At 51.3% G+C, this 16,047-nt stretch overlaps 2 protein-coding genes and 1 long non-coding RNA gene across 7 annotated transcripts in view; 1 reads left to right on the top strand and 2 right to left on the bottom strand.

Annotated features, from left to right (window-relative positions):
* The window catches only part of DDX4 (DEAD-box helicase 4), a 36,445-nt gene extending 28,857 nt beyond the window's left edge, over positions 1–7,588 (bottom strand). The window contains exons 1-3 of the mRNA XM_036410826.2: positions 7,501–7,588; positions 1,868–1,928; positions 453–530 (exon numbers count right to left, since the gene is read on the bottom strand). Coding sequence (XP_036266719.1) covers positions 453–530; positions 1,868–1,928; positions 7,501–7,572 — 211 coding nt within the window. The 5' untranslated portion in view covers positions 7,573–7,588. The remainder of the gene's footprint in view (positions 1–452; positions 531–1,867; positions 1,929–7,500) is intronic.
* Positions 7,589–12,618: 5,030 nt separating this feature from the next.
* LOC123651213 lies at positions 12,619–14,374 on the bottom strand. The gene is made up of 2 exons (XR_006739766.1): positions 13,729–14,374; positions 12,619–13,405 (listed from the first exon to the last, which is right to left on the bottom strand). It is a non-coding gene; the product is annotated as an uncharacterized LOC123651213 (long non-coding RNA).
* Positions 14,375–14,883: 509 nt separating this feature from the next.
* The window catches only part of SLC38A9 (solute carrier family 38 member 9), a 36,155-nt gene continuing 34,991 nt past the window's right edge, over positions 14,884–16,047 (top strand). For all 5 annotated transcript variants that reach the window (XM_045571551.1, XM_045571552.1, XM_036410538.2 and 2 more), the window contains exon 1: positions 14,884–15,033. The gene's annotated coding sequence lies outside the window, so the exon portion shown is untranslated. The remainder of the gene's footprint in view (positions 15,034–16,047) is intronic.

Raw genomic sequence — 16,047 nt, forward strand, 5'->3', positions numbered from 1 at the left:
TATCAAATCTAAAGATGGACCGTGGGAAGGTTGTGTCATTATCTGTCAGATCAAGTTCTTAAAAATTCAAACTTTGAAAAATAAGCTCTTACTACTGAGATGACAGAAATGCTTCCCATGAGAAACATCCAGCTGAGGAGGAGCTCCCTCCGCCCTGCCTCTGAAGCTTCCCCTCTCCCGACAGTTGGTGGGAATCAATCATCATAAACACAGCCGCTCTGTGAAGCAACTCCCTTTAACCCATCTATCTAAGCAGTTCCACTATTTCCTGCTAAGCCATAGAAGTAAGGACAGGAGTAGAAACAATGCTATTTGAGAAGATGATGACTGCATTAGCCAGAGAACCCAGTCACCAAATCAAACAGACCTGGCTTTGCACTCAGCAGCCACAGGAGCCTCGACTCAGCCCACTGCTCACCGCTGACAGATTAAGGGGAGACAAAGCCACTTACCTCTGTTTCCCAAGCTCCTCCCAGAGGCAAAACCACTTCTCATGAAATGATCTCTTCGAGAAGGTCCATCATCAATTTCTAAAGCAAATAACATCATGAAATGAGTCAAAATAACAAGTATCTTGGTGGTACGCACACTTTACACCTTTCCAATTACCCGCTCACATGGCGGAGGAGGCGTTTTCATTAGGAATGGAAAAGATGGATGGCCTAGCCCTAGCGGAAAAGGGCTATGAATAAGAACAGGTAGTTCTCCAGACAGAAATCAATGTGACCACCACTGCAACTGGCTCCACCTCACGGCAGGGACCCTGGCAAGCTCCTAGCAGCCTAAAAGCCAAACATGCAGCACCAGGTGGGGCAGAGGCTTCAGTGAGTCCCCTTTATTGGGGAGAGCGTGGGAGACGTCCTCCTTTCCCCATTGCTCCCTCCATTCAGTTCCTGCCCCCCCCCCCAGGCCTTCACCACCCACTGTCTGTGTCCATGGGCTATGCATGCATGCATATAAATTCTTCAATCTCTTACCACCCCTCTTCCCTCTGAGATTCCTCAGTCTGTTCCATGTTTCTGTGCCTCTGGTTCTATTTTAATCAGTTTATTGTGTTCATTAGATTCCACATATAAGAGAGATGATGTGGTATTTGTCTATCTCTGACTGGCTTATTTTGCTTAGCATAACACTCTCCAGTCTCTCCCTGCTGTCTCAAAGGGTAATCAATCCTTTTTCCGCTGCATGATATTTCATAGTGTAGATGTCCCACAGCTTTTCTGTCCACTCGTCTACTGATGAGCACTGGGGCTGTTTCCAGACCTCAGCTGTGGTAAATGGCACGGTTATGAACACAGGGGTGCATATGTTCTTTCAGGTTTGCGTTTTGAGATTCTTAGGCCAGCGTTTTTCAACCGCTGTTCCGCGGCACGAGATGTTGCCTGGTGTGCCGTAGGTGCAGACAAGACAAGAATTTTATAATTTTTCACTATTTTGTTTACTTAATATTTCATAATAAATTATAAAATACTTTCTTTGTGTTTATTTGATTCCTATTCAAGAGAATTACTTTATATATAGTCAATATAGGCACAGAGTTAAATTTTTTAACATTTTCTAATGGTGGTGTGCCTCGTGATTTTTTTCATGAAACAAGTGTGCCTTTGCCCAAAAAAGGTTGAAAAACACTGTCTTAGGCTATGCCTAGAAGGGGACAGCAAACCCCTCTATCAAATAAAGCTGTTATGGCACTATACTCTCTGTCTCTCCCTTCTCTAGCTGGAAGCGGCCCCCACCCCAAATATCCCAACAAGACAGTTCTCGCTCGGGAACCTTCAAAGTGTCTCCATAGCCGTCTACCAGCAGCTCCTCATTCCCGAGAAGAAGCCTTCACCAGGAAGGACTCCTCCTTTCGGCCTAACCATACCTGGCGATGGAACTGGAGTCCTGCTGAAAGTGTCTCCATTGGCTCCAGAAGAATATCTATCCTGTAAGAAGAACGAGAAGACTAGTTTTCTACCCTGAATAAGAACAATGTGTAATCTAGTTCACAAATCCTAGAAAACTTCAATAACTGGCTTTGTTCAGAACAAAAGAAGGTACGTTGTTAAGATTTCCTGGGTCACTGATGCTCCTTTATTAATTATTCCAAAACCCTCACAGTAACATTGTATGCGTAGCATATTAACTTATCACTTAGGCCCTAGCCAGGCAGCTTAATCGGTTAGACCAGTAGTCAGCAAACTCATTAGTCAACAGAGCCAGATATCAACAGTACAACCATTGAAATTTCTTTTGAGAGTCAGATTTTTTAAACATAAACTTCTAATGCTACTTCTTTAAAACAGACTCGCTCAGGCTATGGTATTTTGTGGAAGAGCCACATCAAGGGGCTAAAGAGCCGCATGTGGCTCGAGAACCGCAGTTTGCCGACCACAAAGTTAGACCATCAACACCAAGGTTGTGGGTTCCATCCATGGTCAGGACACATACAAGAGTCAACTACTGAATGCACAGAAGAGTGGAGCAATAAACGGATGTTTCCCTCTCTGGCAGTCAAAGTACTACTGGGTGAGTAGAGCACCACAAGAGGGCTGGTTTTAGCTGGTAAAAAATAATGAACACTCCGGCACTAAAGAACTGAAAAGCTATTACTAGATGATCTCCTGTCCTATATACATGGAACTTATAAATTTTGAGGAAAAATTTTGAAACAAAACATCAAAAAATGTTTTTCAGCATAATCATTTCATCCTAAAATTCTTAACCTTTTCATTACCTTCCAAAGTGCCAGCTTCCTTCCGCTCCCCCTCCAACGACTGCACCTCTTCTCCGACCCTCCTAAACACTGCCGCCTGCACCTTCTCCTTCCTTTCTTTTTTCAGATTCATATTTTATCCTTTTACTTATTAGCTGTAATTTTTTTTTTTCATTCTTTCTTTAAGCCCCCAAGCCTAGCCTCCAGCTTATCTCCGCAGGGACTATGCCTCCAATGAGGAAGTGATGCGTGCGACTGGTAGACAGTGCTTCCTCCAGAGGCGCCCTCAGCAGCATCTGAGATGACAGTGTCTTCCTCCAGACACATTCTTCTCCCGGCTGGAGGAGCACCAAGCCCTGGTTACTGCCTGCCCTCGGGCCAGCTCCTCCCAGCTCCTCCCCTCTCAGCCTCTGAGATTGGCGTGCCCGGGTCACAGCAGATCCCTCTGTTTTACTCTATTGAACTCTACCCAATCGCATACCTTTAAATCCCATTAACATGCAGATAACTCCCAATTTTATATCTGTAGTCTGATCCCTCTCCTAAGCAACAAATTCATAGAGTGACTGGCATCCTTACTAATGTGTTTCACAGGCATCTCAAGTTGAACACAACAGAGAGTTCTTAAGACATTTTTCGTCCCAAACTTGTTCATCTTCCATAGATTGCCTCTCAGTAAATGACATCACCCATCTGGTAGCTTAAGTCAAAAAAACAAGCCAGCACCTTGGATTCCTTTCACTCCTATGTCCACAGCTACGACCAGGCCCCTCTCCCCTCCTCCATGCTCACTTCATTTCCTACCCCTCCTGTCTGATCTCGCTGTGCTTTAAGCAGACTGTCCGAGGCTGAATAATGCCTACCCAAAGATATCAATCCCTAATCCCAGAAACTTGTCAATGTTAGCTTACTTGGAAAAAGTTATTGCAAGTGTGATTCAAGATTGAGAAATGAGGAGGTGAGTGTGGGATCCTGGGGGCCTTCAATGTCATCACACGTGTACTTACAGGGCAAAGCAAAGGGCGCTAAAAGGACACAGAGGAGTCCCCATGAAGACGGAGCAGAGATGCAGCCACCAGAGCTGGAGGGACCGTGGGCTCTCTGACAGCTTCCCGATGCTGCTGACCCGCCTGCTCACGTCCAGCCTCAGGGCTGGAGAGAACCATGTCTGCTGCTTGAAGCACCCAGCGGGGCCCTTCGCTCCAGCAGTCCTAGAACTAACACACTGTACTGCCTCCTATGGCCCCCCATGGCCAGCCCTGCTCCCCCTCAGGACCTCTGCACACAGCGTGCTGTGGGGCTCCTCGGGGCCCAGGCTGAGGCCCTGTCCCAGGGACGCTTGTCCTCTCCACTTGATCTCCATCCACCGTCTGTCTGTGTCTGTCTGTCTCACACACACCCCACGCTCCCCATCTGCACACACACTTTCCTCAGAACTCCTCCTAGCACTTTTCACTATTTATAATTTGTTCTCAATGTGCTTATTCTGTCCCCCTGTAAAATATAACATCCATGACAGCAAATACCTTCCTACAGTGCTCACCACTCACGCCAGCACCTAGCAGGACTCCATAAAATTTACTGGATAAAACACAGGTCTTGTCTTAAGCTTACTTTTAGAAGACTTCACTGCAAACCATTTGTCACCTTTAACCCATCCATATGAACCAATTTAGAAATTTCAAAATGTTTCACATAAGAGCATATGCAACTACAAATACCCCTCACGTGCAGCTGCAAATAATGTGTGCATGCTGATAAACACATTTCTTTCCCCTCATTAGTGCTCTTGTTTTAAATCTGGAATACCACAGCTTTAAGTCTTTTATCTTTTCCAAGCAAATGAGTATTTCCCTCACATGGTAAGCTGTTTTTCTTCTTAGACATGGTAAGGTTTGGACCCAAATGCTTGTCAAGTGTGCTACTCAAATAAGCGTGTAGCTGGACAACATGAACCTTGAAGCTGCTGCCTCCCGGCCCAGGTGAGTGTCCATGCAGGCAGCTCCACATTTTCCTCACAGCCCCTGAAGGGTCTTGGCAAGCATCGCTTTCATCTGATGCCGAAATCCCTGAGCCAGCAGAGTGTTACATGGACTTGTCCCAAACACCAGGTTCCACGTCACACAACGCCGAGCAGGCTGCCCAGACAGACGACCAGGCCGGTTACACAGGTCGTTTGCCACATAAATTTAAATTCTGAACAAAATACATCTCTCCTCCTTTGGTCTCACACAAGTTAATGTCCCAAGAACAGACAATGCCATCCTCCACCCCTTCTTCTGGTTCAGCAGTCCCAGCCAGATCAGCCCCACGCTGAAGCCTGGCTCCCCCGTCAGCACTTTGACAGCTGCTGTGGGGAAGGGATGCCTTCCTGGCCCCTTCTGAGCTGCAGACACCTGCCTGAGTCCCGTGTCCCATCAGACCCACAGTGCAGGGGCTTCCAGGTCTCCCAACAAAGAGCAAAGCACCTCAAATTTAGAAACAAATGGGACTGCTGTGGAGCTTACAACGTGGGCCCTGGTTTATGTGTGAAACCCCTTTTCAAATAAAAGTAATTTCCCCAAACAAAAGCATTTAACAATCCAAACTCATAGTGAGGTGATCGGCGACAGGCTGCACAGAACTACCGTAAATGAGGACAGAGCGTAGATGAGGACAGAACAATGGACAGAAGACTGGGTGCAGCTCCTCCCAGGTCAGCCGTCCCACCAGCTGTCTAAGCTGCGGGCCCTCCTCCAAGAGGAGGCTTTTCTCCATCTCTGGATCAGCTCAGCCGTCGCTGCCTCTCTTTAGCCTCCCCGCCCCCCCTGCCTTCTCCCACCCGGCCCTCTGCCTGGACTCCATCCGTTAGGGTGTGAGGAGGAGACACTGTCCATCTCCCACAGCGTGCCCTACTCAGCATAAATGAGCGTCATGCTCTCGATTATGTGCCACTCTTTCCTCCCACATCTCGCTGATGACCAGACGCAGAAGTTGCCAGAACTCTCCCTCGGGCTCCAGCACGCCAGCTTCCTTAGGTCTGCCGACTCCATGATGGCCGAGGACCACATTTGTTTCCGCTACTTCAGAACCACAGCATGGATGGAACAGAGAGGATGCAGATTTTACTTTCTTACCTAAATCGTTTTACAAACTTTGCTGCTCCAGCTTTATAAAATTATATTTGTGGATGGACTATTTCAAGCTGTTTCCATTTGAAGCATAGGAGTATTTGCTTTCTGCAATGTCCCAACCAGCTCGCATGCAGGACCACTGCCCGAGCACTGAGATGTCTGCCTACACGTGTACGTGTTAGTGATCGACTCTTCTTCATCTCCCACCTCTCACTGTTCGATCCTGAGGTGGTACACTCCCTTCAAAATCTAGAATCTCGAAATCCTAAGAGCTACCAGAACACTAGCCAATTATTCAAATTTATATAAGCACGTGTCAACATTAAATCTCCAAATAGAGCGGAAACCGGTTTGGCTCAATGGATAGAGCGTTGGCTTGGGGACTGAAGGGTCCCGGGTTCGATTTCGGTCAAGGGCATGTACCTTGGTTGCGGGCATATCCCCAGTAGGGGGTGTGCAAGAGGCAGCTGATCGATGACTCTCTCTCATCGATGTTTCTAACTCTCTATCTCTCTCCCTTCCTCTCTGTACAAAATCAATAAAATACTTAAAAAAAAAAATCTCCAAATAGAATCCTGAGAAGATTCAGAAAGGGCTGAGCACAGACATTAAGATGACACCAATTCAAGACGGTCTCAGAGCCACTATCAATTCAACAGAAAGGAAACCCAGCTGTCTCTACCATTGGAAACTGGGTCTGAAAAGCCAATCAAAATGATGCCTTCACAATGAACTGGGCTGAAAAAAAGAACTCGAGTCCTCCTACATTAAAAATGTTGTTTTAAAAAGTCCCATGTTCCTCCTTAGTGTCTGCACTTTTTATTCAACCAAGGCAGGCCAAAAAGCTGCTAACGACACCACGTCCCTTCAAGTCAAGCAGCCCATGTAACTACCGCAAAAGCCAGCACCAAGTGTTAAGTTTGCACACAAACCCAAAAATTTGACTACAATTGGATCCACACAAATATGTATCAAGAATCATAAGGTAGATTTGTTGACAAAAATTACATTCAAGTTAGTATTCCCAAATCACGAAACAAGGTATGTCACTGAATAGCGCGGACATTCTAAAAGGGCACATTGGAAAGACCTGAGTGGGCCACACCTAACGCCAAACACGTATGCCAGACACGCACAGGATGCCACAGGCCCGCGTACTGTCTGAGGAAACTTAATACGGGCAAAACCTCAGATGAAGGAAAAATAAAAAGACAGGTGACCATGAAAGTCCACTGGAGAAGGTATCTGTGAATTAAACTTTATAGTCTAACATCTCTATTGAGAACTTGGGGTAGGGGAGAAAAAACATAAAATACCCTTTGACCAAGTAATTCCACTTAAAAAAAAATACTCCCAAACTGAAACAAAGAATAAGCTGTAGATATCCGTGACACTATTACAGTGAAAAGCTAACCCTTAACGTCACGCCAACAGGAAGTCAATCAGATTAGACTTGATCCTCTCCTACAGAAGTCACTTTCAGGCAATCAGGAACGCGGAGCAGCACCAGTGCCGGAGCGGGAGTCCACTCCCAGCGGCAGTTTTACTGTCATCACATCCATCCCAGGACACGGCGGGGGACGGAGAGGAGGCACCGGAAGTCGGACCGGAGTTCTCCCGGCGCCCTCCCTGGACCCCACACACCCCTATCCCACCCCCTGCCCCGCAGCGGGGGCGGCGCAGGGCTACCTTCTCGAACACCGGCACGTAGGAGGACAGGTGCGGGGTGATGATTTCCGCTTCCCAGTCTTCATCGCCCATGGTGGTCCAGCCCTGCCTTCCTAAAACAGACACACACACGTTTGGCCTCCAGGAGCCCAGAGCCGCGTCCTCAGGCGCATCCACGGCGGCCTCGCGCCCGCCCTGCACCTTCTCCCCGGGGCGCCCATCTCCCCGCCAACGGGGGGCGCCCGAGGGGCCCAAGTCCCGTGTCTCACGGAGGCGGCACGTCCACCCCTCCTCTCCGTCTCCAGACTGGGCGGGAACACTTCCGGGGACTCGAAAGCCTGACCCCCGCGGAGGGGCGCCGGGTCCCTTCCGGGGGAGCTAAGGTGCTGAGCTTCGAGGCGCTGACTAGTTCTCCGGGGAGCGGGCCGCAGACCCACGTCCCGGAGAGTTCCCCGAAGGCAGGCCGAGGCCCCCACACAGGTCAACGGGCCCTCCAGGGGCGTCCGTGCACGACCCCCGCTGCCCTCACACCGGACTCGCCCCGCGACGACGGGACCCGGGGCGGCAGGCGAGGCCCGCGGCGTCCACCCCGTCCCCCGCGGGGTCCCTCCGGCCCAGCCGCCCGCGTCCCCGCCGCTCACCCCTCGCCGCCCGCTGCCGCCCAGAGCCCGGAGCCCAGGTCCTCGCGGGCGCCGCCGCCGCCTAAACGGCCGCACGTGCCCACGCCACGCCCACGTCAGTGCGTGAGGCTGCGCGGAAGGCACCCCGAGGCGCGAGCCGCCAGCCAATCAGCGCCGGGAGCGCGCGCGGGGCCCCGCCCAGGCCCCGCCCCCCGAAGCCCGTCCACCGCCCGCCCGCCCGCCCACTCACCCTCGACGCCGGGCCCGTTGGGCCTCAGGGGGCTCTGCTGGCCGCGGCCTCTGGGGGGAGGAGGGGGGAGGTAACCCTCTCGGGTTTTGGGGCGCCCTCCCCGTGCGGAGCCCCGGCCCCCCTGTGCCAGCGCCCAGTCACCCCGCCTTCTCCTAACCCGGAACGCGGGCTGCGCTCGCTCGCGCCTACCCGGTCCCGCCCCTGCGCTGCCCCGAAGCCCGCAGCCCGGCGGTTGGCCCCTCGGGTGGTGTCTGCGGTGCCCGCTTCACATCCGGGGACTCCGCTCAGCCCCGGGGTGGCAGGGGTGCTGCCCACGCGTGTCCCAGGAGGCCGAGGGGTCCGGAGGCGGGGTCCACGCCTTTGCAGAAGAGCCGCCCTCTGACCCTAAGGAAGAGGAAGCTGCGCTTGGGCCAGTGACCCCTCGACCCCAGGGGCACAGGTCAAACTGGACCCCTCAGTCACGTGGTCTGGAGGCGCAAGCCCTCGGACGAGGACGCTGGCTGCTCGCCGACTGTCCTCCTTATTCTGGGTTTTATCTCCATCTTGTTCCGTGCGCCCAGCATCTCGTGCGGGAATGTGGAGCCCAGCGGCCCGGTCCGGCCCAGAGACTGGGCTTCGCGCCTTCCGTCTCCGGAGCCGCCTGTGGGTCCGGTCTCCCGCCAGGACTATGTCAGGATGGAGCCAGTGCGCAGTAACCTTGAAGATGATTTTCAAGGTGAATTGTTTCCAAGAGGTCATATTTAACAAAGGTCAAACCAGAATGTATGTTAACATGACCGTCATTTTTAATAACTTCTGGTTGTTGTTTTTTAATATATTTTCATTGAGCCCTGCCGGCGTGGCGCAGGGATTGAACGTTGATCTGTGAGCCAGAGATCACGGTTCGATTCCGGTTCGATTCCGAGTCAGGGCACTTAACTCTGGTGTGGGGCGTCCAAGAGGCAACTGATCAATGACTCTCTCTCATCCTTGATGTTACTATCTCTTTCCCTCTCCCTCTCTCTGAAATATATAATTTATTTATTGGTTAAGGTGTTACATATGTGTCCTTATTCCCCCATCTCCCCCCCAATTCTCCCACTCATATCCTTACCCCCCTGTTGTCTGTGTCCATTGCATACAAGTCCTTTAATTGACCTCTCTCCCTTACCCCCACCCTCCCCTACCTTCCCTCTGAGGTTTGATGGTCTAATGATCCAGGCGTCTTCAAACTACGGCCCGCGGGCCACATGCGGCCCGCAGAGGAGTCTGATCCGGCCCGCCAGGTTTTTTGGGCAGTGAGCGCAGCCGAGGTGTTACAGTAGGAATTAGTAGTTCATATAGTCCGGCCCTCCAGCTCTCTGAGGGACCATGATCTGGCCCCCACTTTAAAAATTTTGAGGACCCCTGGCTCTAATCGATGTCTGTCTCTGGAACTGTTTTTGTTCATCAGTTTATGTTGTTAATAAAAATATATTTTGTTTTCATTTTTTAATATATTTTTATTGGTTTCAGAGAAGGAGAGATAGAAACATCAATGATTAGAGAATTATCAATCAGATGCCTCCTGCACATCCCACACTGGGGATCGAGCCTGAAACCCAGGCATGTGCCCTGACTGGGAATCCAACTGCAACCTCCTGATTCATAGGTTGAGGCTCGACCACTAAGTCATGCAGGTCAGGCTTAATAACTTTTTACACCAAATTTTCACATCGTGTCCTTGAGGTAACTCTGTGTGGGGACAGCCATGGCACCCCTGGTGCTCTGGATTCCTATGCAGGCTTCCCCGAAGTGTCTTAACCAACTTTACATTGAATGTGGTTCTTTCAAAATGTCTTACGTTAAATGAAAAAAGCAAGATATGAAATTATGTAGATAGAATGATAAGCAACTAAATTTTTTTTAAAAGATATGGACAACTTGGAGATACTTTCTTACATAAACATTTTTAAAAAAACATTTAACATTCTCTGCTATTCACCTCTTGGAAAGAAAAGATTTTTGTTGCCTTCAGATATTACAATAAAATGGTTCTTTATGGAACATCCAATTTACATAACTTTGGAGAGCTAGCTCTGGTTAAAAAAGTGAATTCTGATGAGAACTGAAGTTCAATATTGAGGAAAGGAAGTGGATGGAAATGATATAACTCAAAAATGTGAACATCAAGTGAAAGAGGACAAACAGACCAGTCGGCATTTTTTACAGAGAGGAAGAGAGAGGGATAGAGAGAAACATTGATCAGCTGCCTTTTGCGCGCACGCGCACGCGCGCGCGCGTGCACACACACACACACACACACACCACTGGGGATGTGCCCGCAACCAGGGTATATGCCCTTAACCAAAATCGAACCTGGACCTTCCAGTGGCTGACACACATCCACTGAGCCAAACCGGTTTCAGCCTCCCTGGTCTTATTGGTGGTGGTAATACATGGCAACGTAGAAAAAGACAGCAGAAACTCATTAGCTGTTAAATAGGCTTTAAGTGAGCACCTACCGTATTCCAGGTGCTACACCATGTGCTACACATGGAATTAGCCCGTCTCTCAAGGAGCCGCCCAGTGAAAAGCGTGGCCGTAGCTAGAACTTTAGGATTCCTGTCTCAAAAGACTTGCTGGAAAGCTTACATAGTTTCTCCAAATTTGATGTAATAAGGAAGAACAAGAGTTTCCTCAAAAGTGTCTCACAGTTTGGAAGCAACTTTACAGGTGAGACCCTTCCCACTTTAGAAAGAGGCTCTAAATCCTCCAAGGTAATGCAGATTAGGAGAATGGACATATTAGGCATTTTCCGAATTAGTATCTCCACGTTATCCAAATAATGGATCACCTTTGCGAGATGCTAGGCAGCCAACTCGTTTTGAAAACTGGTGAAAAGAAAAACAAGTTTGATAACATGCTTGGGGGTGATGAAACTGTGGTGGAACAATTATTTCCCTTAGACGAATTCCAGCTGGTAAACAAAAGCCTCCACTCTGTCCTCTAGGCCAGGGGTCAGGAAACTAGGGCCCCGGGGGCAAAGCCAGCCCAGCCCCTGCTGTTGCTACGAATTGGAAGGCAGCCACGCATTCGTTTACATGTGTTCCGCTGGCGGCACTCGCACTACGTTCAGTGTTAATTGTTCACAGACGCTATATGGCCTAAAGTATTTGCTACTGCGCCTTTACAGACAACGCTTGCCAATTTTTGCTGTAGGCCAGGAAAATATGGCTAGTGACCCGCCTCTCCCAAACTGTGAGCGCACCATGGAAACTCGCAGGGACACCAGAGCATTTTACATTTTTGAGGAAAAACACAGCAACCTCTGCCAGGCACGATGTGAACCTGAGGTAGCGCCCAATTTCAACATGAGCTCACATTCATTCGTTTGGAGAACATCCTACTTTGCAAAGCTGAGTTTTCAGCAGTTGCTGTGACCTCAAAGAAGTATGCAAAATCCACTGTGGGCCAGGAAATGGGGGAGCGGTGTCCCATCTGATCTGAGGAAGTTGTGCAGGGCCCACACGTGTGTGCATCCCCTTAGTAAGCAATGGTGGATAAGAAGAAAATAAAACATTTTTCTTTTCATCTATCTATGTTTTTAAATGGCTACTAAGTTGTTAGGACCGAAGCACATACTAATTTGTTTGGACTTAAATACTTACTAAGTAAACAGAAACTAAGGACACTGAGAAAAAGTTACTCAGACACTGAAGCGGCAGGAACCTGGTCTAGCAGGTGATCATCGATGAGTGGTGAAAAGCTGGCGAGAGGAACTTAGGAAGAAGCAGTATCTGAGGCCACCGGACAGCCTTCATGTCACCAGGGGAAGCCCTCCTGTGCTTCCGGGCATGGTGGGAAGTACAGACACCACCTGTGAACGCTTGATGTAAAATACCAATTGTGCCCAACCAGCGTGGCTCCGTGCTTGAGTGTAGACCTGTGAACCAGGAGATCACAAATCGATTTCAGATCAGGGCACATGCCCGGGGTTGTGGGCTCAATGCCCAGTGTGGGGTGTGCAGGAGGCAGCCCATCAATAATTCTCTCATCATTAGTGTTTCTCTCTCTCCCTCTTCCTTCCTCTCTGAAATCAATAAAAATATATTTAAAAAACACACAAAACACCAAGTTTGAGTATGATCCAGGTTTTAAAGTTGACTACCAGTCTCCTCATTTACAAAGTCTGCATTCTCTGTGGTGTGGCACTGAAGTCTCTGCCCCAGGAGCTTAGTGGTCAGCTGGTGATTTAACAGGGATGTCTTTATTAAACCCTGGAAGCAAACCATTAAAAATTTTAAAAAGAAGCCAAAACGCAAACAAATTCTCCCAGCCTTTGCCAGTTAGCCGTGTATTGGGGCACTCCTTCAGCGCTTAGTCAGTGTGCAACTTGCCTTGGCCTTCACTTCTGCTTGCAGAGCCTGGAGGTCAGCCAGAGGTGAGAGCTTGGGGTCTTCTCAGGCGTGTTCCAAGCAGGTGTCCGAACAGTGCATGCGTGAGGCCCTCTTGGTTTCCCAGGGTCAGAGGGACATTTCTAAACCCTCTTCCTCCAAGTGCCTGCCTCCCCAGTCTCTCCCTTCCTCGGTTTCCTGTCTGTTTCTTGCTTCCCGGGCTGGTAAACGTAGCCCCAGTGGCAGTGCTGATGCGTTTTCTGTAACGTTTCCACACATGCTGCCTGGGAAGCTACGCCAGGCAGCTGTGAGGCCGGCAAAGCAAAGGCAAGCCCTTCCGCCAGATAGTAACGCACACAATACAGTTTCCTGAGAGTTAGGTCCATATTGCTCCTTAGTATCAGCAACCCACACCAAGAATATGGATTGCTGTCTTCAAGGCCACTTCCAAGATGGGAATGTAGAGGATCACAGATCTCTTACCAAACTTCACCAGTCTTTCCTAGATTCCAGTGTTTAAAAAAAAAAAAAAAAATGACTCCAATTTCTCCAGTTCATTTGCTGCTTTTAGAGGGACAGTTTGAAGTTCCTTACTCTGCCATTTTCGCTGATGTCATTCTGTACCACTTACTCGACCAAGCCTCAGATTATTATTCCAGCATGGAATGCAGAGAAAGAGCAACATTTTGCTATCGCTGAAGCTATAAAAAAAAAAAAAAAAATGTGCTGCTGATTTGAAGGCAGGTCAAAGAGCTGTTGCAAGAGTATCATCAGCAGAATAGCTTTTATCTGTTTTAAAGTAATCACAGGTGCTCAACTTACAGTGGGGTTCCGCCCCAACAAACCCATGGTTTAGGTGAAACGTCACGTTCATGAAAAATGCATTTAACACACCTAGCCTGCCGAACATCATCGTTAAGCCTGGCCCCCCTTCAGTGTATGTGCTCAGGTCACTGACATTAACCTGCAGCTGGGCAAAGCCACTCAGGATGGATTAATTCGCTGTGGAGCGTTGGTGACTTACCCACTGACCACACTGCTGCCGGGACCTGCAGCGCGAGAGGGTATGATCACAATGATCACAATTCAAAGCACAGTTTCTACCAAGTGCGTACCACCTCCATACCACCGTGAAGTCAAAAATCGTATCTCAGTCCTTGTAGGTAGAGACCGTCCATATCCACCGTGACACGTCCGATGCAGTTCCCACGCCTGCAAAGGTGGGGCAAGGCCAGCAGTGGGAGCACTCGCTCTGGGGAATGAGGTCTCGGTTTGGCCTCCAGCTTATCTGCCTCTCAGTTTCTGGCCTCGGGTAGGTCATAAATTCTCCAGGCTGTTTCCTTATCTGTACCCCGGGGGCAGTAGGCATCTGGAGCCAAGCTCACCTCAGCAGTTTGTTACCCGTGGGCTCCTGAACTCGGGGTATCACATGACAGTGCACATGCTGCCACGCGCTCTTCACAGACTGCCGCCGGGAGCAGACTTTCCTAACCCAAGCACTAATGTACTCGGGTGCACGTAGTCCTCCCAAAGCTCCCCTTTCCCCCGCCATCAATCTGTCCACACACTTAAAAGTGGGGGAAGAGCCGAAACCGGTTTGGCTCAGTGGATAGAGCATCGGACGGAAGGGTCCCGGGTTCGATTCTGGCCAGGGCAGGCCAGGGCATGCACCTTGGTTGCCGGCACATCCCCGGTGGGGGGTGTGCAGGAGGCAGCTGATCCATGTTTTTCTCTCACTGATGTTTCTAACTCTCTATCCCTCTCCCTTCCTCTCTGTGTAAAAAATAAAAAAATAAAAAAATAAAATAAAAAAGTGGGGGAAAAAAGCTCAGTGTCTAGGCAGGAGGAAGCGTGCCAACACGACAATTCTCTTCCCACCAGCTTCCCGGGGGCGCCCATGGCTCAGGCCTCCAGGAGAGCCCGAGGGACAGCGCATGGGATGCCACAGCGGCCCTTTCCCCGAGGCTTCCGGGCTGCGAGGGCAGCCGGCGACGCCTCCCTCCTCCAGGCCGCCGTGGACCCTCAGGCAGGCGTGGGGCCCCGGCGGGAAGCCCCCAGGCAGAAGCCGACGGGAGCCGCGCGCTCCGCCACACCCAGGCGGGGCTCCGCGGCCGGGGGCGTGTGGCTGCCGCACGGGCCGCTGGGAGTTGTAGTCCACAGCTTCGGCCCAGCGCTCTGGGAACTCCATTCCCCGCCGGCCCCCGCGGTCAGGCCGTGGCCCCTTCCGGCCCCGGCTACGGGAAGCCGGGCTGCCTCGAGTCCCGAGGCTTTGGGGAGGCTCCCACCTATCCCCCCCTGAGCTCTGGAGGCCGAGGACCGGCCTGCTCAGGTAGAGCATCTTCCCTCAGCTTGCAGATCGCCCGTCGGGAGGGAGCGGAGGGGAAGCGGCGGCACGGCTGAGCTGGCGGCGGCGCGGCTGTCAGTCGGGGAAGTTCTGGGTGACTCGGCGGAACAGTGGCTTCTAGGGGGGCGGTGAGGCCGAGCCCGAGGAGATCGCTCCGGAGCGGGGCGCGCGCGGCTCGCGGAGAGAGGCCGAGTGGGTGCCCGCGGGAGCCGTAGGGACCCAGGGTCACTGAGGGGCTGCAGGGACCGGGTGCGGGTCTCGGAGCGTCCTCGCTGCCCCGGCGGCCGGCGAAGCGCTGCCCGCGGGATCGGAGGGCGCCCGGGGTCCCGCGCGGGGACCACAAGTGGGCGGGCCGGGCAGGTACGGCTTCCAGCTTTGCCGGCTCCGTGGGGAGGTGCGTGGCCGGGCAGGGAGGAGGCGTGACCTCTTCCGTCCAGAATCCAGGCGGACCCTGGATTCTCACTCTATCCTGGAGACCTCGCTGGTCAATGGGCCCCGCAGGAAAGAAGCTGTTTGGTTCCCCCGCTCCTGTGAGAGCCATGTTTACACTCCACGGCCGCCTGTTCATGTGCCATGGCGCTGTGTCTGAGGAACGTGCACATCTCAATGGAAACTCTGAGCCTCCACGGGGAGGGCAGCGATGGGCCGGGGGTTGCTGGCCTGGGCGCTGGGACAGGTGGTCACAGTGAGTTTGCTGCGCTGATCTGATCCACTTCCTGTCTGCTGATGTCTCTGCCCATGGGATGCGTTCTTTCAGCATTTTGCCCACCACAGAACTGTGAACACTGTAGTGTCCGTCCTCTCACACCCTGCCACTGCTTTGCCAGCTCAGCCTGTGGACTCTTCTAAACCCGGTGTTGTCATTTCAGCCATCTTCACAGCATCACCGGGAGTGGCTTTCTTCACTTCTGAGATGCCGACTCGTCTCTAGAAGCCACTGTTCCCCGCTCGTCCCTAAGCAGCCCTCCTGCTCTGCCGCAGTCCTCCTGGTCAGGCTCC

The sequence above is a fragment of the Pipistrellus kuhlii genome, unplaced genomic scaffold (genome assembly GCF_014108245.1).
Source record: "Pipistrellus kuhlii isolate mPipKuh1 unplaced genomic scaffold, mPipKuh1.p scaffold_m20_p_4, whole genome shotgun sequence".
NCBI lineage: Eukaryota > Metazoa > Chordata > Mammalia > Chiroptera > Vespertilionidae > Pipistrellus > Pipistrellus kuhlii.